Source organism: Galeopterus variegatus, unplaced genomic scaffold (assembly GCF_000696425.1).
Source record: "Galeopterus variegatus unplaced genomic scaffold, G_variegatus-3.0.2 Scaffold1752, whole genome shotgun sequence".
Lineage (NCBI taxonomy): Eukaryota > Metazoa > Chordata > Mammalia > Dermoptera > Cynocephalidae > Galeopterus > Galeopterus variegatus.
Genome location: NW_007727863.1, coordinates 179,584 through 201,946, shown reverse-complemented (window position 1 = coordinate 201,946; position 22,363 = coordinate 179,584). Strand labels below are relative to the sequence as shown.

General features: G+C 51.7%; 1 protein-coding gene across 2 annotated transcripts; it reads left to right on the top strand.

Annotated features, from left to right (window-relative positions):
• Positions 1 to 1,595: 1,595 nt before the first annotated feature.
• ATG4B (autophagy related 4B, cysteine peptidase) lies at positions 1,596 to 22,032 on the top strand. Of its 2 annotated transcripts, XM_008578745.1 has the most exons (14): positions 1,596 to 1,670; positions 1,806 to 1,907; positions 2,064 to 2,135; positions 4,040 to 4,138; positions 4,559 to 4,660; positions 5,296 to 5,368; positions 8,428 to 8,507; positions 14,572 to 14,765; positions 15,877 to 15,955; positions 16,336 to 16,481; positions 18,332 to 18,388; positions 18,933 to 19,026; positions 20,021 to 20,142; positions 20,252 to 22,032. In XM_008578745.1, exons 4-14 carry the CDS (start codon positions 4,078 to 4,080, stop codon positions 20,264 to 20,266), a joined length of 1,023 nt encoding a protein of 340 aa, XP_008576967.1. In that variant the 5' UTR covers positions 1,596 to 1,670; positions 1,806 to 1,907; positions 2,064 to 2,135; positions 4,040 to 4,077; the 3' UTR covers positions 20,267 to 22,032. The 2 variants fall into 2 exon arrangements, with proteins under 2 accessions (XP_008576967.1, XP_008576968.1); XM_008578746.1 differs by lacking the exon at positions 20,021 to 20,142.
• The last annotated feature ends 331 nt before the right edge of the window (positions 22,033 to 22,363 follow it).

Here is a 22,363-nt window from a genome sequence, read left to right as displayed (position 1 = left end):
ATGCACGTGTGATGCTTCTGCAGTCCATGACAGGGAGTAATTGGGAATACCCTAAACAGGGCATTGTAGTTAAGATAGCGACTTACATACGTTTTAGAGAGCTGATGGAGATCTGTGTTTATTTGGAATGATAATCCCATTGTCAAGAAAGATAAAGATTGAGGTGTAAACCACAGGTGTAGTGCGAGTTCATCTGTTTGTCTTAGGTTGCACACGTGGATCTTCACGTAGAGACTTCTAGAAAGAGATTCATTGCTGGGTGATGAGGCGTCAGGTGATTTTTATATTTTTGTAGTCTTCAGTATTTTTTTTTTATAACTAGCATACATTATTCTTACCAGAAGGTGGGGCAGTTACCAAAAAATAAATTCAGATGTGGGAGGAACTCATATAGTGTATTTGATTGTCAAAAGATTTCTGTGATGTCGTAGGTAAGGATATGTGTGAGTGGGCACCTGTGAAGCTGGAGAGGTGGCAGAGGAGAGTACATGTTCAAGGCTCTCTCACAGCAGCTGGAGCCTTGCCTATGCCCTTGATGACACCCTGGAACATGCCGTGTGCATCGTGCCTTATGGGAATTTGGGCTGCATGCACTGCTTCTGGCTGGTGCCTTCTTTTTGGGAATAGTGGGGAACCTGAGTTTCCTCAGTCACAATTTTGTGGACGGGAGGACACTGGGCCTCTGTAGTTTCTTTTTTTTTTTTGTCTTTTTCCGTGTCCGGCAATGGATCACAACCCTCAGTGTTGCCCCCGTACCGGACCGGGGACCGGCAACGGGATTGCAACCCTTGGCGTTGCCCCCACGCCTCGCTCAGCCAGTGAGCGGGAACCAGTTTGTATGTGGGATCCGAACCCTCGGGCGGGAGCGCCGCCGCGCTTCCCAAGCGGCGCACTTATCCAGTGCGCCACCGGGCCGGCCCTTTAGTTTCTTAATTGAAGCAAATTAGATTAGATGACACTTGGGTCTCATTGGCACAGCAGGTAGACACCATGGGCCTGCAGCCAGCCACCTCCTTAGAAAGTGAGTGTTGCTGCATGGATGCATGTGGTGGTGTGGAAGTGAAAACAGGTTACCAGCCTTGATTTCTGGGCCCCCTTGGCACCCAGGTGCCTTTGGGGACTTTGCAGAGAGGTTTGTCTCTCAGTTTCCAGGGGTTAATGTCCTACTTAGGAGTGGCACCCCATTGCTCTACAGCTAACTGCTCCTAACCAAGAAATTGGGGGGGACTAGAACCTGCAGTGTTCTGGGAGCTCATTGTTTCTTGCCCCTGAAGCATCTGCTGTCATCACATCGTCCCTGAATACACGGCCAGGGTGACATCTGCTAAACCTTAGAACATCCATGAAAGCTTACTCCACGTCCAGTCTTTTCTGTAGCCTGCCTTGTGTACAAAGATAAAGGGTGTGGTTTCATTTTATTTTTGTCCTTTAGGTTTTAAACATTTTAAGTCTGAAACAATTAAGTGCTTGAATTGGGTGGCTTTCTCCTCTTGGGCTGGCCCCCGACTTGGTCTCTCACCCTTGTGTCAACTGGATGACACTGACTCAGTGGCTTCAGCGGCTTAGAATCTGGAAGGCTCAGGAAGTGGGGTGCAGCTCCTGCCCCTCAGCAAAGCAGCTGCCTGGCAGGCCTCCTTGTGCACACGGTCTGCTGTGCTGCTGAGGCACAGGTGTGTAGTTTGTTGCAAGAATTTACACTTTGTATTCTTCTTCGGTACAGAAATACCATAAGTCATCTCTTTGCTTTTTTTTTTTTTTTTTTAGTGAAATTATACAAGCTTGATGTGTGTTTTTGGTTTCAACAGCTACTCTGACCTACGACACTCTCCGGTTTGCCGAGTTTGAAGATTTCCCTGAGACCTCAGAGCCTGTTTGGATACTGGGTAGAAAATACAGCATTTTCACAGGTATCAGCCACATTAGAGCCCATTCTCTTCTGGCTTCTCAGTCTGCAGAAAGCATTTTGTGATGATAATTGTTACCTGCTAACTCTTTTTTGTGACATATGACTTACAAACTTAAGGCTTTGTGTGTGTGTGTGTGTTTTTTCTTTTAACCTCTAGAAAAGGAGGAGATCTTGTCTGATGTGGCATCTAGACTTTGGTTTACATACAGGAAAAACTTTGCAGCCATTGGTAAGTATCAGTTTTTTTTATGATGTGTAACAAACAGGAAGGAGGGGAACTTATGCTTACAGTTTTGACTCTAGTATGCTACATACTTCCTTTTCACCCGCACAGCCACCTTGGTTGAATAAATTGGCTGAGGTCTCACACCCAGTAGTGGCAGGTCCAAACCCAGGCTCCTGGTTCTACCTAGGGCAGTGTTTTTCCAACTGCGAGTCACAGTTTATTACTGGAGCCTGAAATCAGTACCATGGGTTACGATGAACATTTTTAAAAATTTAGGACAGAATGGAATCTGAAACTGAGTGTGTTAACCATAGCGAAGCAGCATGTTGCTTCAGGAGATTTTAATTTCTGTTTATGTATTTGAATGTGTGTCCTGGGTCATGGCTCATTTACAGTATGTTTCTTAACTGTGGTAAGGAACACTCGGTAGCTATCGTCTGTTCTGTACATTCCACACTTAGGGGGAGACTTGCAGGGCAAGGTGAATGTGATGTGTTTTCACATAACACTAAAGTACATGCCATTATAAGTAATCCTTCATTGTTGTATCCCCTGGAGATGGACAAAGGTTGGGGACCAGCTCTAGGCCTTGACTCTTTTTTGTCAGAGAACCTGGCACCAGAGGGAGGTTAGGGACCAGGCTGATTTTGCATCTCCTCAGTGGCTGAGTCACGATTTGGTTCCTCTCTGAGATGTGGTTTCATCCATTTTCCGAAAGTGAAGTAAGATAGCCACAATGGCTTGACACTGGAGAACACTGAAATGTAGGGAAGCAAGGCGCACGTCTCCACAGGTTGATGTTTAATGATGTAACCGGCCAGGTGTGCTATCGGAAAAGTTGTCCATTCCACAAATGCTTGTCTCACACCTGCTCCTGAGCCTGCCCTCCACTTGGCCCTGGATACGAGTTCGTCTTCAGCCTCTGTCTCCTGCACAGCGACTCTGCCGGGGTGCTAGGGAGGAGCACAGGGCTAGAGAGAAGGCTTCATCTGGCAGAGTCATCATGGAGGAGATAGAGGCTGGGGATGACCTGCTGTCGGTGAAGCAGCCTCATCGTGGTTCTAAAGGCCGAATGGGATCTGTTTCCTTCCTTAGGCCAGCAGAGACACCTGTTTTCATCAGAAGTGGGGTGTAGGTAATAACAGGCACTGTGGGTCAAGGTTGTCTGTGCCTGCCAGCCACCCCCTCCCCCAGAGGCAGGCTTCGCTGTCCTCCCCGGTGTGTGGGAGGAGCTGCTGGAGGTTCAGAAGTGGGCAAAGGGTGGGCCAGGATTGCAACCCTAGTGGTCTGACCACTGGAACTCTGCTCTTCCGCCGCAGTGTACAGTGGCATTCCTTTGGACTCCTGCTGCAGGCTGGCAGGGCTTGTCCCAAATGTCTCATGGCACACACGATTCCCCGGTGCATACGGTCAGCCTTTCTGGGCCCCAGTGAGTGGATGTGAAATAAAGTGTGGGGCCTGGGCACAAGTGCCTGAGGGGCCGAGAGTCGTTGCTGCCACTGCTGCACATGCAGTCCCCACACTCAGCTGCACTGGGAGCTGTCGAGCCTCTGACTCGTTGTCTTTCTGGTAGTTGGAAAATGGCTTTCCTTGTTTAACTTTGCATTTTCTGGGTTACTAATGGGGTGAGCATCTTTTCATATGTTCCCCAGGTATCATGTCACTCTGTGGCTGACTTGTTCATGTATTTTGCCATTTTAAGGGGGTTGTTGGTCAGGATTTTCCACTCCCCCCAAATGCTGCCCTTGGCGTTACTGAGTCTGAGGAGATGTGTGTTGCCTGAGACGAGCTGATGGACGAGGGCATCAGGGCCTGTGGTGTGGAGCAGCCTGACGCCTCCCACCGGTGGACTCGGCCTCCATGGGCCATCTGACCGTGGACGCTTCTCTCTCTGTCCACCATGACAGGGGGAACCGGCCCCACCTCGGACACGGGCTGGGGCTGCATGCTGCGGTGTGGACAGATGATCTTTGCTCAAGCCCTGATCTGCCGACACTTAGGCCGAGGTGAGTCACGGCGGGGCCTAGGGGTGGGCGCTCACGGCCAGCATGTTCTTAGGAAGCAAAGAAGACTGTAGGGTAAGGGTTGCTTAAAGCTGATAACAGATAAAACGCAAATTAGATTTTAGGGCTTTCTTGAGTAATGACCCACTGATTTTCATTGATTAAAAAAAGTGACTTTAAAGAATGCTGATAAATGTTTTATTTTTTAGAAATTATCCTTAAACCACTGAAACTGTTTTCTGCTTTCTGTGTGGATGTGTTTTGATGAGTTGGCATATGCGTATTTGAAATCCTGGAGAGTTTTAACTCTGGGAAGGTTTTTTCGGATGGCCTAGCTGCTGTGTGTGTGCTGTGTGCTCTGTGAGAGTGGAGCGTGCCTCCTGTGTTTACGTAAAGCTGATCTTCTGTGCTTGTCTCCAACAGACTGGAGGTGGACACAGCAGGAGAGGCAGCCCGACAGCTACTGCAGCGTCCTCAGCGCCTTCATCGACAGGAAGGACAGTCACTACTCCATTCACCAGATAGGTGGGGGACTGTCTGCATTGTGGGCCGGGTCCTAGGCAGCTCAGAGGGCAGAGGTCGTTAGGTGTCCCTGGAGGCATTTCCAGTACTGTGGTGTGTGGAACATGAGGCTGTGCGTCACTCTGGCGTTTGACCACTGTGAGCTGCTGTGGGTCGTCCACACCCCAGGCCTTGCCCCTCCCCCGCTGTGACCTGCAGTGGGCTGCTGCTTATCACAGAGTCTGTGAACACTAGACTCGATCTCGGAGGTTCATTCTTTGTGCCCCGTCAGTGAGTCTGAGTGCTCAGATCCGAGTGGAGTTAGCGAAGGCCAGCTGTCCTTTGTCTTAAGCAAGTCCGGCCTTGTTCTCACTCACAGGAGGAAGTAACAATGTAGATTTGTGTGACTTAAACGACAAGTCATTTCATGTCCTTGATTCCCACCCTTGTTTAAGTTTGAAGTGAAGGGCAGACATTGAGACCTTGTCCTGTCCCTGCATCTTGTCAGAGCACCTTCCGTCTGGGGGCAGGGTGGGGTCTGCCTGTCCAGCCTTCCTGGAAAGTGTTCTCTGATGCCATGTGCCACTAGAGGTGGGGTACGCGGCATTGGGATGGTCAGTGGAGGGTGTGTGTTGCTAACCGAGATCTCCTTCCTGCAGCGCAAATGGGAGTTGGCGAAGGCAAGTCTATAGGCCAATGGTACGGACCCAACACCGTCGCCCAGGTCCTCAAGTATGTATGATCTTCAGCCCTTCCATTTCTGTGGGGACAGCATGAACATTCCTTAGGCGTTTCAGCTTTCCTTGAGTCTTTGTTGCAAAAGGAACTAAGGGGTCCTTTATTCTTATATGAGGGCCCTTAGGCGGTTCCTCGGAGGTGACCGTGCAGTGTTGTGAATCGTAATTTGTTTTCTAATGAAATCATTACCTTAATCCAGATTATGTCCGTTGGATCGGGTCCTTGTTCTTTGTCTGTTGTATGGGTCCATCTGTAGCAGTGGTTTCTGATGGTCTAGGAAGTTGAAACTCATCTAGAACCACAGCAGTTTTGTGGGGAAAGGGGGCCATCGTGTGGGCGATGTGGCCTTTGCACCTCTGTGGGCTCGTTAGAGGCTGGCATCCACTGGTGTCCTGACCCAGCTCCCCAGCATTCCTTGGAATCTCACTGTAGCCTCTCTCCCCTCCCTGCCTTGTCTGGAGATCTGCCTGGACTTCGCTTCCTGTAAGTCCCCACCTGTCCTCTCCTCCCTGCATGCCTAAATGTCTGACAGCTTAGACTGCACCTGCTTCCTCTCATACCTCGAGTGTTCCGTACAGTGTTTGCCTCCTTCTGCCTCCACCCGACCCACCTCACCAGCACTATTAATTGCTCTGAAATGGGTCTTCCTGCAGTTGCCAGGATTTTGTGTGTGGTTTCAGGTCAGTTACCACTTTTTAGTCTTCTTAACCTGTCAGTTATTTGGCCTGATTCATCCCTCCTGAGGCTGTGAGCCCTGGTGTCCCAGCATTTCTGGGGGGCTATGGGCTACTGCCCCTCAGGATTCACCCACTCGGAGCCTCTTCCCTAAGTCTGTCTCCAGCCGCAACTTTCCGTCTGAGTCCCTCCCTGCGCACCTGCCTACTCCACATCCCCACTTGAGGCCCTCACAGGTACATTGTGCTTGATGTTTCTGAAATGGCCCACCCTTCTCTGGGGCCCCAGCCGCTCCTCCTCCTTCCTTCTCATCGTGAACGGCCACTGTTTGCAGCCAGCTCCCCTTGTCTGGTCCTTGTGATCTTCTTGGACCCTTCCTTGTCTCACATTCAATTTCTATCTAGTCCCCAAGCCTGCTGCCGTCCCTGTCTCCTCAGCCTGCCCCGTGTGTGGCACTGTGCCTACCGAGCCCTTGCCGCCTGCGCATCCAGCTCGTGTGTGGTTGGCAGCGTCCCAGCCCCCTTTCACTGACACCTTCCTCCCTCAGTGGCATCAGTGATGCTCCCTGAATGGCATCGATGCTGTGGTCATGTCTGAAGCCGAGCCTCAGTCCCCGCCTCAGCTAGCAGTGAGCTTGCTTTCTGGAAATGCTAGGTCACTTGGCCATGCTTGCCCCTTGTCCTTTCCCCATGGCCTTCTCTCCTGTGTTGCTGGGTCTTCTTCCCTGACTCGTGAGCACTGCAGGGCACAAGCTCAGGCCTTTGTCCACTTCTCTGTCCTCTGCATAGAGACAGCTCCTAGGGTTACATCTTCAAAGCTGATTTGTCCCCAAATCCAGACTCATGTCTAGCTACCTATTCAATATCTCCACATGTCCGAGGGGCATGTTGACCCAGCCCCTGCCCAAGACTGCTTCTCCTACAGAGACTGGCAGCGCTGTGCTTCAGGCGCTCAGGCCAGAATTGGGGGTCATTCTAGACTCCTTTGTTTCAGCAAGCCCATCCAGAACGTGTCACACTCTGCCTGGTGCTCACCCCTTCTTCACCTCCCCCTGGTCTGAGCCCTTCGCTCGGCACCTTGTTGATCTGTATTCCCTCTTTGCCATTCTAGAGTCTCTTTTTCAAATAGGAGCCAGAGTCATCTTTCTGAAACACCTATGCCAGCCGTCATTCCTCTGCACTGAGCTGTCCTGGGCTTCCATCTTTCTCGCAGGCGGGTGCGCTCTGCCTCGCGTCCTCTGCTTGCCCTGAGCTCACCCCCGGCACACTGCACCTGTGCTCTTTGGACACACCTACCTCAAGGACTTTGTACATGCTGTGCCCTTCGCCTGGAACCTCTTCCCATGGCATCCACCTGCAAGTTCCCCATGCCTCTGCCCAGATGCCCCTTCATGTCAAGGCCTTCCCTGTAACTACATCAGTAGCATGTCTCCCCCATCCCCTGCTTTATTGTTCTTTGCAGCACGTACAACTGCCCCTGTGGTTACGTCTTCCTTGGCTAACGTCCCCCTAAATGTGATGTGTTGACAGTACTGCCCATGGATGGGAGGGAGGGAGCAGCAGGAGGAAGGCGGCCGGTCAAGCAGACTGCTCTCCTGGCACCCCCTCCAGGCTTCCTGTCAGGAGGGCCTCTGCTAGTTGCCCTGATGCCTCCTGGGCACTCTTTCCTCATTCCATCCCAGATGCACCAGGTCATTGCTGCCTCAGGGCCTTGGCAGGAGCTGTTTCTGTGCCTGGAACATTCCTCTTTGCTTTTCTATTCTTTCACTTTTTATTTATGTCCTCTGACCCCACCTCCACAGCACCCAGGTTTAGATCAAATTCCTGTTAAACTTTTGGCTGCGGAGTCTGCTCTTCCTTCGGAACCTTGAATCTGTGACCACAGCTTGTCCCTGCCGTCATTTGCAGTGGTGCTCCCCGTTAAGCTGCAGATTTCTCTGTGAGGGCTCAGACTCTGTGGTGGTCAGTGCAGCGAGTTTGGTGGAGGGGACAGCAGAGCAGAGTGTGCAGGTGCAATAAGGTTGGGCTGGGCTTGCCTCAAAGCTGGCAGAACCTGCAGTATCTGAGAACTGGGCTCATGTTCCGGTTCCCGCCTCTGTGTGCCAGCAAGATCAGGAACCGGCTCAGGACTCTTGTGTGTGCACTTTCTCGTTGTGAGTGGTGACTGAGGATGATGAAGGAGCAGCAGGCCCCAGGTGTGAAGAAGGCTCCACCCTCAACTGTCTTCCCATCCGCGGCATTGGACGCACCCCTTGACCTTCTGAGCCAGGGTCTTTCTCATCGAAGATGCAATGCCGTCACCCTCGGTCCCGTCATTGTCGATGCAAAGGTGAACTGTCTGGGTGTGGAAAGCTCATGGGCATGTTCTGCTTTCTGTAGGAAGCTTGCTGTCTTCGACACGTGGAGCTCCCTGGCAGTTCACGTAGCTATGGACAACACTGTGGTGATGGAGGAAATCAGTAAGTGACTCAGGGGTTCAGTTGACAAGAAAGTGGGAATTGTGGGTGACACACAGTTTTCTCTGCCCCAGCCCACAGCAGAGCCTCCACCTGGAGTGCTATGACTCTCCACTGTGGGCTGAGGGTCAAGCCAGACACCTGGCGACCTTGTTCTCTTGCAGCGTAGACCAGGCTGACAGAGGAGGTCCTAGACTCTATCAGAAGCGAGTTACTTGTACCCACATTATTTTTTGTGTCTTTATTACAAATAATTTGTTCATATGTGCAGTGTTTTGCTGCATTTGTGCAGGAATTCTGGTTGAATTCCTTTGGGTGTGCTAATGCACCACAAAGAAATGCAAGAACAGCTTTTTAGCTGTACCACCTCGAGCCAAGGTGTGACGTGCAGGAGGAGCGTGGCTCTGTTCAGCTTTCTGGAAGAAAGGTCTGTGTTTCACATTCCGTGATGTATATACCACACTGACAAAGCTCTCTTGTTTCATGCCTCATCACATTCTTCATTCAGGACCTTTTTCCAAAGAATTTCTTTTTTTTTTTTTTTAAAGATGACCGGTAAGGGGATCTTAACCCTTGACTTGGTGTTGTCAGCACCACGCTCAGGTAGTGAGCGAACCGGCCATCCCTATATGGGATCCGAACCCGTGGCCTTGGTGTTATCAGCACCGCACTCTCCCGAGTGAGCCACAGGCCGGCCCCCAAAGAATTTCTTAAAGCTGCTTCAGTCCTAGTTTATTGAAGTTCTCCAGGCTGTTGCCCTGAATCCAGTTTTACTTAAGAAAGAACACATTAAGAGACATGATCCAGAAAGTGCACAGTCACATGTTGAACTGCTGGCTTCCGCCTGGGGGGCTGGTTGCCCTGGCATGATGGCCAGGAAGGGCCAGGGACAGGCTGCTTCCTGGAATCTCCACCGCTCAGGGTGCTATGTGGTGCTGGGGGGAGTGCATTGGTGGTGGCAGGGATGGGGACTCGACTGTGTTTGGACTTCAGCTCCAGTGTATTCTGGGCTGTCAGGGTCATCAGGCCAGTGCTGTTGGGACTGTGACAAGCATGTGAACCCAGGGCTTGTCAGAGGAGGATGTGGGTCAGGTCCTAGGGAGGGATCTGAGTCTGCTTTTTTAACAGCTCCCAGGGGACACTGACACCCAGGTAGGATGTGGTAGGCCACTTGGCAGTGACCAGGGCCAGTTCTCCCGTCTCACTAGTTGGAAATGATGGTGCTCATCACAGGGACAGGTGGAAGATGTGTGACACAATAATTTGGGAAGAACATCAAAATACGACTAACAAGGACACTGAGACTGATGAACACAGCCCGGGTTTCTGAGCACCAGTATGGTGTGGTCGGCATATGTGGGAGTCATTCTAAATGGCCAGTACCAATTGCCTTTGGCCTCGAGAGCCCAGGAGAGAGGCATGGAGGGCTGCAGTAAAGAAGCCCTGTTCCACCACTGCAGCTGACTGGGGCAGCAGGCCTGGCAGAGCAGTCAGCAAGGCAGAGCTGGAGAAGCAGTGCCTTGGCCAAGCAAGGACCTCTTGCTTCTGATTTCTCAGAACTGCTTGTGAAAGGAACAGTTAGGGAGGAAAAAACCGGTAACCTTCAGAAATCCCACTGATGTCCCCTTCCTACAGTGAAAGCTGGCTGATGGCATTCCTGCTCGGATATTAGATAAAGTGTACTGGCCATGGGGAGGCCTTGCTGCTTGGAATGTCCTTGCCCACCGACCCCACCCTCTCATCTATCTCTTCACCCACCCATTGAAGGCCAGCCAAGATGTCCCCAGCTGGCTCTGCCAGCCTGTAATGTTGATAGATTTAGACCTTCGTAACCACAGTGGGCAGTGGGAAGTCACTGGATATGGAAAAAGATGTCAGTCTGGAAGCAGTATAAATGACCCCAATAAAAGAAAATTAAATGCCAGTGCCAGTACAACCACAGAGAAAGAGCAGGGAGCAGAGTCACAGAGGCTGAAATTAAACTCCCAGAGAGGCACTACAGCGAAACAGAGGCAGTGCAGAACGAGTAGGAAAATTCCCACGCATCAGTAAGAGTTGAGGCTTCAGAGCTAAAGCACCCCCCCCCCAATTTTTTATCAGGAATACTTAAATATATATATTCTTGGTGATAATTTCACATTGCAGATATAAAGAGAAAATGCTATAAGCATCCAAATAATATTGATAAGACTGAGCTGCCTTTGAAGAAAGGTGATCGAACTGGCCTGGGCATCTCATCTTCCAGCCCTACCAAATGCTACTGAAAAGTGTTTAGAATTCTGAGAAAAAGACCTGTGCTTCATGAGGTGGGGGAAGGCATACATATTGTTTAATTGTCATTGATAGAGAAATAGAAAATTTTAATGTGGTAAAAACGTAAATGGACCACTAGAAAATACAAATAGGTGCCAGAGACAAACAAAAACCCATGAAATGAACCACAGGGCATTTGTGATGTCGTAGGTCACACACACACAAACTGGTGGTGTCCCCAAAAGTGCAAAAATGACCAGGCTCTACTTCCTATCACTTCTTGAGCTGATCCATGTATCTGGTCACATTCCTGAGATAGAAGAGGGTCCATGCTAGAAACAGAGGTCCAGTCGGCACAGAAAACGTCATCATGAAGCTTTCTCACCAGAGCACAACCTCGAAATCAGTAAAGCAAAACCTACAGTAAATAGAGAGCACGTATAACTGATCAAATCAGAATCACACGATGGGAGCGTTTAGTAGATACGTGTCAAACCTTAGTTTCTGATGTGTCCGTGGAACATTTATATAAAACTAATGCAGAATAAATAGAAATTTTAAACTTGTCTTAGCTTTTGGGTCAAAAAAGTCAAGTTTCCAGGCTAACCCTAACCCTAACCATGTATCAGAATCTGGTGTGTACAGAACTCAGAAGAAAATCTGTACTTTCAATACTGGTGACCACATTTTTTTCAAAAGTGAAAATTAATGAAGTAAGGATACAATTCCAAAGATTAGGAAAAGAGCGACAAAGTTAACTGAAGAAACCCCAGAAGGGTGGTGGTAATAGAGACGAGTCTAAACATCAGTGATCTGAGAGAAGAAATGGTAGAACTGGTAGATTCTAGAGCCGGCTCTTGGAAACAACATCGTGTCCAGAAATTTGAAAGGTTAAATAGCCAGAGATAGAAAGTTGAAATACCTCCTCCCTGAGGTTTTAAACTTTTTTTGTGTGACTATTTTGAGAACTTTTAATCCTGCAGAAAAGCCCAGTGAGTCACAGCCATGACCCTTCCTGGCTCCACCACTCGTGTCTCCACACATTTGCTTCCTTGCCATGTGTGTGCTCAGCCTGACCGTAACACCTGCCGCAGGCGGCGGAGCCACTGTCCTGGGAGTGACCCGCATAGCTGCCTTCGTTTTCCTGATGAAGGGTCCAGCATTGTATGTAAATAGTTGCTGTACCTTTAGTCTCCTTTAGTCTAGAAAGTTCTTCCTCTTTTTTTTTTTTTTTGTAGTGTTGACAGGTTTGAAGAATCTGGGTCCAGTTCGTAGAATGTCCCATATGCTGGACTTGTCTTATCCTCATGATTAGATCTGGGTTAAGAGTTTTGACCGGGCACAGTCTGGGTGACGCTGTGTCCTCAGCACGTCGCCATGGCGCTGGTGTCCCACTGTTAGGCATGCTGCCTCGGCTCCCCAGGTAGGGTGGTGCCTGTTTCAAAGGTTCCTTTTTCCCTTGTAATTAATGAATTATCCGGGAGCGATACTGGCTGTGTAGTAGTGAGTTTTGCCTAGGTTTATTACATGTGTGCCTGAAAATGGTGGTTTTCGTAACTCGCCCCTTCCTTCCCTATGTATTGGTTGGCATTCTGGAAAAGAGCCTTCTTCCTCCTGTTCCTTCCTCATTTGGTTCTGAAGGACTATTGGGGCCACTGGGGTCGTGGTCCTTTGCTGCTCAGTGTGCTGTCCCCTGCCTCACTCTTTGATGCTCATGCTGGCCCACATTTGGCCACTAACACTCCTTCAGTCTGGCTCTGGTCTTTGACATGCTCCTGTCAATTTTTTGTTTGTTTTTGAGCACTTCCTTACTTTCTGGCATTAATTAGATGTTCCAGGCTCTTCCTGCACTTTCTCTGCCCAGCCCTGGAATCCACCCTTGCTCCTTTTAGTGGGGAATAGTGTTTAGAAACCAAGATCTGGGTACTGGGTGTGCCCCATGTTCCTGGGGTGTCTTCTCTCCCTACCACTAAGCCCTCTAGCGATATGTGGTTGAAGGATTACCCAGTGCATTTATTTATTTATAATCATAAAATGGTGCCAATCAAAGTCATCATTCCTCAGTGAAACACCAAATTTTATGTTCTTTAGAACAGGTCATGGGCCGGCCCGGTGGCGCACTGGATAGTGCGCCGCTTGGGAAGCGCGGCGGCGCTCCTGCCCGAGGGTTCGGATCCCACATACAGACCGGTTCCCGCTCACTGGCTGAGCGAGGCGCGGGAGCAGCGCTGAGGGTTGCGATCCCGTTGCCAGTCCCCGGTCCGGTACGGGGGCAACACTGAGGGTTGCGATCCGTTGCCGGACACGGAAAAAGACAAAAAGAAAAAAAAAAAAAAAAAGAACAGGTCATAATGGGCTTAGAATCAGAAGATCCGTGTTGCAGTCCTGGCATCATCCTTTTCTAGCTGTGTGACTTAAGTCACTTAACTGCCTGAGCTTCAGTCCCCATCTGTAAAATAATGCTGATGTCCTGGGTTCCTGTCTTTAGGGTTGTGCTGAGAAACAGATGACACGCACAAAGGTTTCTGAAATTATAAAGTCCCCTTATTATCATGGTCCCCTGCCCACTTCCTTTGGCAGCATGAGTCACGGTTTTTTTGTGCCTTTTTTGAACTTACCTTCTTTTAAACAATCTCCTGAGTGGATTTTGCTCCCATAATTACCTCTGAGGTTGAGGGATTCCTGGGAGTTGGTCCAGCAGCACCTTTCAGTTGCCAGCACAGCAGAGCACCTTGCCTGAATTTCATATTAACGTTTTTCAAATGCTGACTTCATATAACTTCATCTTGTCTTTCTGGGTCTTTTGCAGTCCCAATCTCCTAACCACTCTCCTTGTTACAATATTACCTGTCTTTGAAGTCTCATTATCAACTGTTGCCAACTCAAGCCAAGGCACAGTTTCTTGACCTTTCCTCATCTGTTTCAATTACCGTGGACTTGTTTGGATTGGGTTCTTCTCGCATCAGTTGGCAATGCTGAAATATCCAGAATTCATTCAACATGTGATAGCAAATCAAGTTCTGGAGGCTGGGAAGCCCAAGATCAAGGGGCCAGCAGGTTTGGTGTCTGGTGAGGGCCCGCTTTCTGGTTCATAGATGGCGCCTCCTCGCTGTGACTGCACGTGGTGGGGGCACCAAGTTCATTTAGATTGAGGAGAAGAGTAAAGGAAGGAGAACAGCTGTCCCTTGACGCCCTTCTTGTGAGGAGGGGCCCCGGCGGGGGTTTTGGGGATGCGGTGAGCTGTCTCTGGCCAGTCTAGTGGCTATGTGGGCACTGTGGTTTTTTCTAAAGTGCACTTGAACTTTTCTTGCATTCTTTTGTGTGTGTGCTTTATTGCATGATAAAATTTTAAATTGAGCATGCATAGAAAAATGTTTCTTTTGGGCCGGCCCGGTGGCGCACTGGATAAGTGCGCCGCTTGGGAAGTGTGGTGGCGCTCCCGCCCGAGGGTTCGGATCCCATGTACAGACCGGTTCCCGCTCACTGGCTGAGCGAGGCGCGGGAGCAGCACCGAGGGTTGCAATCCCGTTGCCGGTCCCCGGTCCGGTACGGGGGCAACACTGAGGGTTGCGATCCGTTGCCGGACACGGAAAAAGATAAAAGACAAAAAAAAAAAAAAAAAGTTTCTTTTTTCTCTGTGGGTGGCAGGACTATGGAAAATTTTTCTTATACTTTTCCAAATTTTCCAAGTTTGAATTGTATTTTAAGCACTTTGCTTTTTAATGTCCTTTTCTGTTACATTATTAACTTGTGTCTTTAGGGAGGACTTTTGCTGAGTCCTGTTTTTCCTATAAAAGACGTCTTTCTTTTCCAGGAAGGCTCTGCAAGACCAGCCTTTCCTGTGCAGGGGCTGCTGCGTTCCCTGCAGGCTCTGATGGGCACTGTAATGGGTTCCCTGTGGGAGCCGAGGCTGCCAACAGGCCGACGTCATGGAGACCCCTGGTGCTTCTCATCCCCCTGCGCCTGGGGCTCACAGACATTAATGAGGCCTACGTGGAGACGCTGAAGGTGGGTCTGGCAGTGCTCACTCTTGCCCACTTGGGTCCCCCGCTTCCGGTTCTGTCACTGCTAGTGTATCATTGCATGTGGCCATCTTGAGCAGCCAGCTCTCTGGGGTGGGAATGAACAGCCACAGATTACCAAGGGGTGACTCTGATGTGAGGCCCAGCTGTCAGTTGGATGAGGCAAGAAAGTCCTTCTGATTTGGTTTTATGAGCGTGTAGCCTAGTCTTAGGCGGATTGTTAAGAATTAAAGTGTTAGGAACTTCAGGAAGGGTCCTCAGAACCAGACTGGCGCTGGGAGGCCTGCTGTGCCTCCTGGTATCTGCTGTGCTCCAGGCCCCCCCACACTTGCCTTAGGCTCAGGCCCTTTTGGAGGGCAAGTCAGCTTGTGAGGAAGGAGGGCTGTGGACAGCAGTTGGGAGTGACAGATGGGCTGCTAAGATTCCTGGGAATTCCATCCACAGGCTCCTTCTGACGTCCCCACCCATGTCACGAAGAGAAAAGGCAAAACCCTCTTTCCTTCAGTTATCTTAGATTTTTAGACCAAGGGGTCACATTCCAGATCATCACTGTATGGAACTGAAGGGCCGCTTTTCATTAAAATACTTCCATTGTCTTGATCTTGGCCACCCCGTCTTGTGGGTTCCTGTGCCACCACCCTTCGTAACCACACTGTTCCTCACCCCTGCTCCCTCCCCCCCCATCAGGTCTACTCAACACTCAGCAGCCATGTTCAGGGCCGCCTCCTGTACTCCCTGTTTGCACCTCTGCAAGGGCCATTTTCCTGGCCCCCTTCCTCCCACCTTCCCAAAGCCCACCCCTACGTGCAGCTCTCCTAAGCAGAATCCTGCAGGTTTGGTTTCCTTGAGCATGTGGTGTGTGTACCCTGTTGTCCTCTCTGGACTGTAAGCTCCTCAGGGCCATGTCTTCTCGTTTCCTTCTAGTGTCACCCACCAGGGCCTGAGCAGGCCCTCAGGCCCTCCCGTGGCAGTGGGTGGGGGATCATCGCTCCTGCCTGTGTCCTGCGCTCAGTTGTCTGCAGGCCCAGAAAGCGTCCTCTTGTACTTCATCAGCAGGACCAGAGTGCTCAGCAGCCCCTCTCCCCTCTCTCCCACAGCACTGTTTCATGATGCCCCAGTCCCTGGGGGTGATCGGAGGGAAGCCCAACAGTGCCCACTACTTTATTGGCTACGTTGGTGAGTTGGGTCCACATGTGGTGGGTCCAAAATGATGCCCCCGGGGGTCTGTGGGAGTGGTCTTTGAGGGCACTTGTGGAGCATTGCTGCCATATCCCCTGCCACTGCTTCACCCCATACCACAGGGCGGCACTTGACTCAGGGCCACCAGCAGGAAAGCAGCGTGCTTCCCTGAGTGGGTCCCCCTTCCTGGCGCCTGTGTGCCAACCTGGCCCCTGTGTGGCCTCCTGTGCGCCCTCCTGTGCGCCTTCCTTTCCCACACAGTCCTGGCCTGCCACCCTGCCCTGTGCCCGCTGTCTCAATGCGGCATGTCTGTTTGAGTTGATTTGGGTGTGGTGGGTTCGGTTGGCCACCCACTGACATCTCCAGTGTCCTGCCAGGTGGGGAGCTTATCTACCTGGACCCCCACACGACGCAGCCGGCGGTGGAGTTCTCTGACTGCTGTCGCATCCCTGACGAGAGCTTCCACTGCCAGCACCCGCCGTGCCGGATGAGCGTCGTGGAGCTCGACCCGTCCATCGCCGTGGTACGTCTCGACCCTGTGTCGCGTGGCCAGTGCTCTCAGTCGTTTTGTGCCTAATTCTGTTTCAGAATGACAAGGAAAACTTTAAGATTTTGTGGTTTTTTCCAACATTTTGGAATAAGTATTACGTTCTCATGGTTTAGAATTCGAAGAGCACAAGAGTTAACAGTGTCCTCTTGGCACTTGTGTCCCTCCCCAGAGGCCATCTGCCCTTGTGTGGCCCTCACAGACTTTGTGCAGGCTGGAGAGCACGTGTGTGAATGAACGGGAGAGAGTGTCCCCACTCGAACAGCTGCTTCTAGGTCACACCTCTGCGCCCCTCTCTAGTTTTCTGCGTGTTTTAACGTATCTGGGAGATGATTCCCCAGAATGAGCTTCCTTGTTTTTCCCATTGGGTCACAAACTTAGAATTTTTGGTGTGTGATTTATGCAGACCTGCCTACTCTCAAAATGTGTGTGATGGAGAAGGAGACCAAAAACAACAATAAAAATTGGAAATAATGACATTCCTAGGGAAGTAATTAACTGAGTCATGAGCTCTGTGTCTTGGATACTCTGCTCTGCTTATAAAGAATGAGGTAAATCTGGTCTTCATACGAGATGGTCTCTTAGGTGTGACACAACCCCAGGCAGCCCTGCTCCAACGCGGGCGTCCTGGGGAGAGTAGCGGGAATGCGAAGGTGAGCTGGAGCTCTGTGGCTTGGATTTCTCACCAGAACCTCCTCGTGAATTCCCTATCTAACTAAAATTAAGTATATCTGTTATAGTAAATGCCTCTCAGTAGCTTGCAGTGATTGGTAGAATAAGAAACAGGTTGACCTAGAGAGCCAGGCTGCACAGGAGGAGGAAGTGGGGACGTGGTGACTGGAGAGGAGGTGGCATGTTTGGGGTGTTTTGAGCACCGGTTTGAGCTTTTGGGAGCTGAGACCGGAGGGGACACATGGTGGAATAACTCCTCGTTCCCACCCGTGAGAAGGAGGAACACACACTGGCTCCCTGGGAGAAAGAAGCCTTTCATTTTCAAGCAGTGTCCGTGTGTCCCCTACCAAGCCGTGGACAGCATTAACAGTGTCTTCCAAGTAGGAGAGAGGATGCTCAGTTTGAGCTTCTCCTCCCATTTTGTATTTCTGTTTTCCTTTTTCTGTTTCTTTTTCTTTTCTTGTTAACATCTGTATGTCTGGCAGTGTTTAGGGTTCCTAGTAACTACCATGACAGACAAGTTTTAAGAATACAGTTTTCCCAGCTACTTTTGGTAGCACCGAGTGCCCCCATGTCTGCTGTATTCCTCCGTGCGAGGCTCGCTTTTCAAGTGCTGCAGCATGCCCTGTGTCTTCAGAGCAGTTCTTCATTTTTTGGCGGCTGGCCAGAATAGGGAACCGAATGCTTGACCTTGGTGTTACAAGGACGAGCTCTAACCAACAGAGCTAACTGGCCAGCCCTTTGGAGCAGTTCTTGGTGGCCTTCACCGCTGAGCTTTTAAGGGAGATACTGAGTTGAGGCCGGGTCTTGGAGCCACCAGCCGTGCCACATGGTCACAGGAAGAAGAGGGCTCTCTCCACTTTCCCCTGACACAATCATAACCTCCTCATTCTCAGAAGATTCATTAAGGCTTTGACAGTGCACGTGACATAAGATCTTATGGCTAAATCAAGGCAGAGGAGCCTGAGGAGGGTTGGGGCCCTGGGCACAGGGAAGCGAGGACAGCCTGCATGTGTCTAGAAGCGTGCATGCTGGGGGTCCCCGAAGGCCGTGGGGCTGTCTGCTGTGAGCCGGCGGTGGGCGGGAGCCCCGGCTCTTCAGCTCACAGCAGTGTTAGATGTACTACGCTCTGCTCACAGTCCTTTTTGTTTTAGGGGTTTTTCTGCAAGACTGAGGATGACTTTAATGACTGGTGCCAGCAAGTCAAAAAGGTTTGTAGCTGCCCTCGTACCCAGAGCTGAGCCGAGCCTCCTCGGGAAACAGTGGGGCAGGCGGGGCTGAGGCCAGCATGCGGTGCGGGGTGGCCTGGCTTGGAATCCCGCTCCCCGGGCATGTGGAGAGCGGGGTCCCGTGTGGCGGTCACTTCTGGTATCATCCTCGTCGTGATTAGTGTCGTGGGGACGGATATTGACACTAACTTTAGAGTGTGATCACTACTTCGTCCATCCGCCTTGTGTTGATCCAGGTGGGGGTGAGTTTGTCCTGAAGGCTGCTCATCCGCTGGATGCGTGCCGCCCTGCCTGCTCTGCCTCATGGTCAGACAGACCTGACGGCAGCGATTCTCACGGGCAGGCCTGTGCTGCGTGTTGATCCCATGTTGGGTTCTTGGCAGTGGCCTGCAGAGGGAAGGCACCTCCATTCTTTCATCAGTGAACAACAGTGTTCATGTGCCTATGGCCGGCCACCCCCCTTTCTCTTGGCTGTGTGATTGCTGTGGGGTGGGGGCTGTGTCTAATGGTTGTGTCTGGCTGACAGCTGTCCCTGCTCGGAGGTGCCCTGCCTATGTTTGAGCTGGTAGACCAGCAGCCTTCCCACCTGGCCTGCCCTGATGTCCTGAACCTGTCCCTAGGTGAGTGCTGAAGCTGCAGGGCCAAGTCCCCATGGGGCCCCCAAACCTGATCTCATCACGGGGTGGGGGGGGTCTGTGCCCACCTTGCTTCCCCAGGTCCTGGGGCACCTGCTTTTGATCGTTACGGTTTATGTGGATCCCAGGCGTGAGCAGTTGGTGGTGATTTGCGTACAAGACCACGCATGGCTGTGGAGCATCCCGTCCTCTCAGCCTGAGCTCAGCAGCAGCAGGACCTGCCGCCTCGCTCTTCACCCTGCCCTGGGTCAGCTGCACAGGACTCTGTGGAGCTGGGCGTGCCCCAGTGGGTTCTCAGGACTCTGTAGGAGATAATATGCTGGGTCGTCTATAATGACACAGTCCAGCATGGGAATTGGCCTGACCCACAGACTGCAGCAGTGGGTGGGCTGGGCTCCCCCAACCTGCAGCGAGCTGTGGCCCGCGAACACATCCAGCTCACACTTCCCTCCATCTCACTGTAAAGAGTGCTGGACAGACCACAAAGGGGCAGGAGGTTGGCCTTGCGAGACACTGGACTGGTGCCCTGCCAGGCTGCAGCGAGCTGTGGCCCGCGAACACATCCAGCTCACACTTCCCTCCATCTCACCATAAAGAGTGCTTTGAGGTGAACAATGATGGACAGACCACAAAGGGGCAGGAGGTTGGCCTTGCGAGACACTGGACTGGTGCCCTGCCAGGCACCATCAGGCCTCAGATTGTGCAGGGGGTGGGTGCCCCCTCATGGGCTCTCGTGCTCCCACAGCTGGGCCCTTCATCACTCTGTCCTCAAGTGAGAGCTGCGTCTGCTCTTCCTTCTGTCTTAGCCCCTCTCTCCTGCCCCCCAGCCTCACAGCGGCTGACATGCTTCGTCCCTCTGCGGGCCCTTCATCACTCTGTCCTCAAGCGAGAGCTGCATCTGCTCTTCCTCCTGTCTTAGCCCCTCTCTCCTGCCCCCCAGCCTCACAGCGGCTGACATGCTTCGTCCCTCTGCTCACAGGTCGAGAGCCCCCCTCCTGGCCTGCTCTGACCCACCAGTCAGGGAGAGGCCAGCATCTCGACTGGGCAGTCCTAGCGTCCTGTGCCCCTCCCGCCGGCGGCCCTCGGGCGTGGGGCCGCACGGTATGACAGGTTCTTGCTCCAGTCTGTCCTCCCTTTCTAGCGTCTTCACCCGATACCCCAAAATAACCCATTAGAGATGTCTGATGAGGTCTCATCTTGCTCCTTCTAGATTCTTCTGATGTAGAACGACTAGAAAGATTCTTTGACTCAGAAGATGAAGACTTTGAGATCTTGTCCCTTTGAAAATCCTGGGGTCAGCGCCTTTGAGAGCCCAGCCCTGCCTCGGGGCGTTCGGTGCACTGCATCTCATCCATCCAGCCTGCCAGCCCGCTTGCTGAGTGCTGTGTGCCCGTGTTGCCTCTGCCCAGAGGGCCGCCCACTCTGCTTGTGGACTGAGGACTGCGCTGCCCTGAAGGCCTTACTGGTTGGAGTCAGACTTCCCAGCTCAGAACACTGGTCTGGGCTTGCAGGGTCCTCATGAGGAGCTGCCCATCAGAAGCCCAGTGCAGCCGGGTCAGGAGCTTGCAGAGTTCTCCTCTTGACACTGCCAGCCCTGAGCTAGTACATCAGCCTCGGTCCTACTTCCTCCTGGGCACCCGGTTCTGTGGTTTGTTTGGAATTAAAGTCCTGTTGGAAGTTGTTCAACACAGACATGAATTTCTGGGGCACTTCCCAAGTCATAATCTCAGAAGACCTGCGGGTTGGCATGAGGAGCAACAGCCATATTGTGGCTTTTGAGCCGTGGACTGGGCTGCTTGTGCTGGGCAGGGCAGGCTCTCAGGCTGTGTGCCCTCTGCCCAGCATGGTTTATCAAGGGCTACCTCAGTGGGAGATCAGGTTGTAAGGTTTTTCCTTGCTTTGGGGAGAAAAATACTCAAGGGCGGGGCATTTGGGAAATCCAAAGATGTCAGTGGGCACAAGACACGGCTGGACAGCCTGGGCTGCAAGGCAGCTGACACACCCTGGGGGCGTCTTCTGGAGTGACAGTCCTCAAAGGGTCCCTGTAGGGGCGCAGCTTTCCGTCTCCCTTAAGGGGTCGTGTCATTCTGAGCTGTACCACGTGCTGCTGCTTGCTTCAGTTTCCCTCGTGGTGGGCGGTGGGAGGAAGGGGCGGAGCCCATGGCTACCCGAGAGCCTTCTGCTGTGTCCTTGCCCTTCTCAGAATTGCCCTCCTGGGTCACTGAGGTTTCAGATGGTTTGGGGCCAAACGGGTAAAACCACCTCAGCTTTGTGGTGCCTAATGGGCAGATGGTTAGACAGATGGGGCAGGACAGGCACCCGTTGCTTGTGGCATCAGTTGGCGATGTTTCCAGACCCTCCTCAGCACTAATCTCAGCACTTGCTACCCTTTTAACTCTGGTCTCCTGGAGTGCACCGTCGCTACACTAGTCTGCTTGTCTGACCTCGAAAAGTGGCTTTGGTCCTACTAGAAAACGTAAGCCAAGGGGCTTGGGGAGCTTTGGGAGTGGCTGACCACTGGGGCCTTTCTAAAAGGCCCTTCCCTCAGTGAGGGCAGAACTTGCTGCTGCTGTGTGGACAGACGTGTCCTGGCTGTGGCTGCACGTGGCGTCTGTTAAGAGGTAACAGAGGACACCCACCGGACCCCCAAGTGTTGATGACGTCATTTATTTCCTCTTATTCTTTCTCTTTTTCCCTCCGTCCTCCTGCTTCCTCCCTCAGGTGCAGTTGGGGTGAACAGGAGGGCGGGCTGCGGCAGTCTCCATTCCTTTAGGGCTCTGCGCCTCCGCGTTGGCACAGCACCACTGCCGCTGGTGGGGCACTAAGGAGGGTCCTACTGCTGGGACGCGGAAGTGGGCGGAACACCTTGACCAAAGGGGACATTTGTCCCATGTGTTTTGAAAAAGGCTTTATTGAAGAGAATGTTGTTCATTCCTAGTAGAATAGTTTGCAATTCTTAATGGCAAATAATAACAGTTTCAGTAGAAAGTAGTTTTGTGTATTGATTTTTTTTCCTCAAGCTATGGTTGGATGTGATTTTCAGAAAAAAATGAGAGTGAATGTTTAAGCGCATAATGTCTCAGGAAGAGGATCTGGCTGGTCTGTGGCAGGCTGCGAAAACGCTTGCTCCTCGGACGTGGGCGAGCGGAACCCGTCCTGCTGCCAGCCTGGCTCACTGCGAGCTGCAGCGTCTGCCCTCTCTCATGCTGGGTGAACTGAAGAGTGCAAGATGTGATTTTAGGAAAATGAAGTGGCAGCCCTCTTCAACAGTTGAAGAAAGTGCCTCGGTTTGATTTATGATGACAAAGGGCCCTTCCGGCAG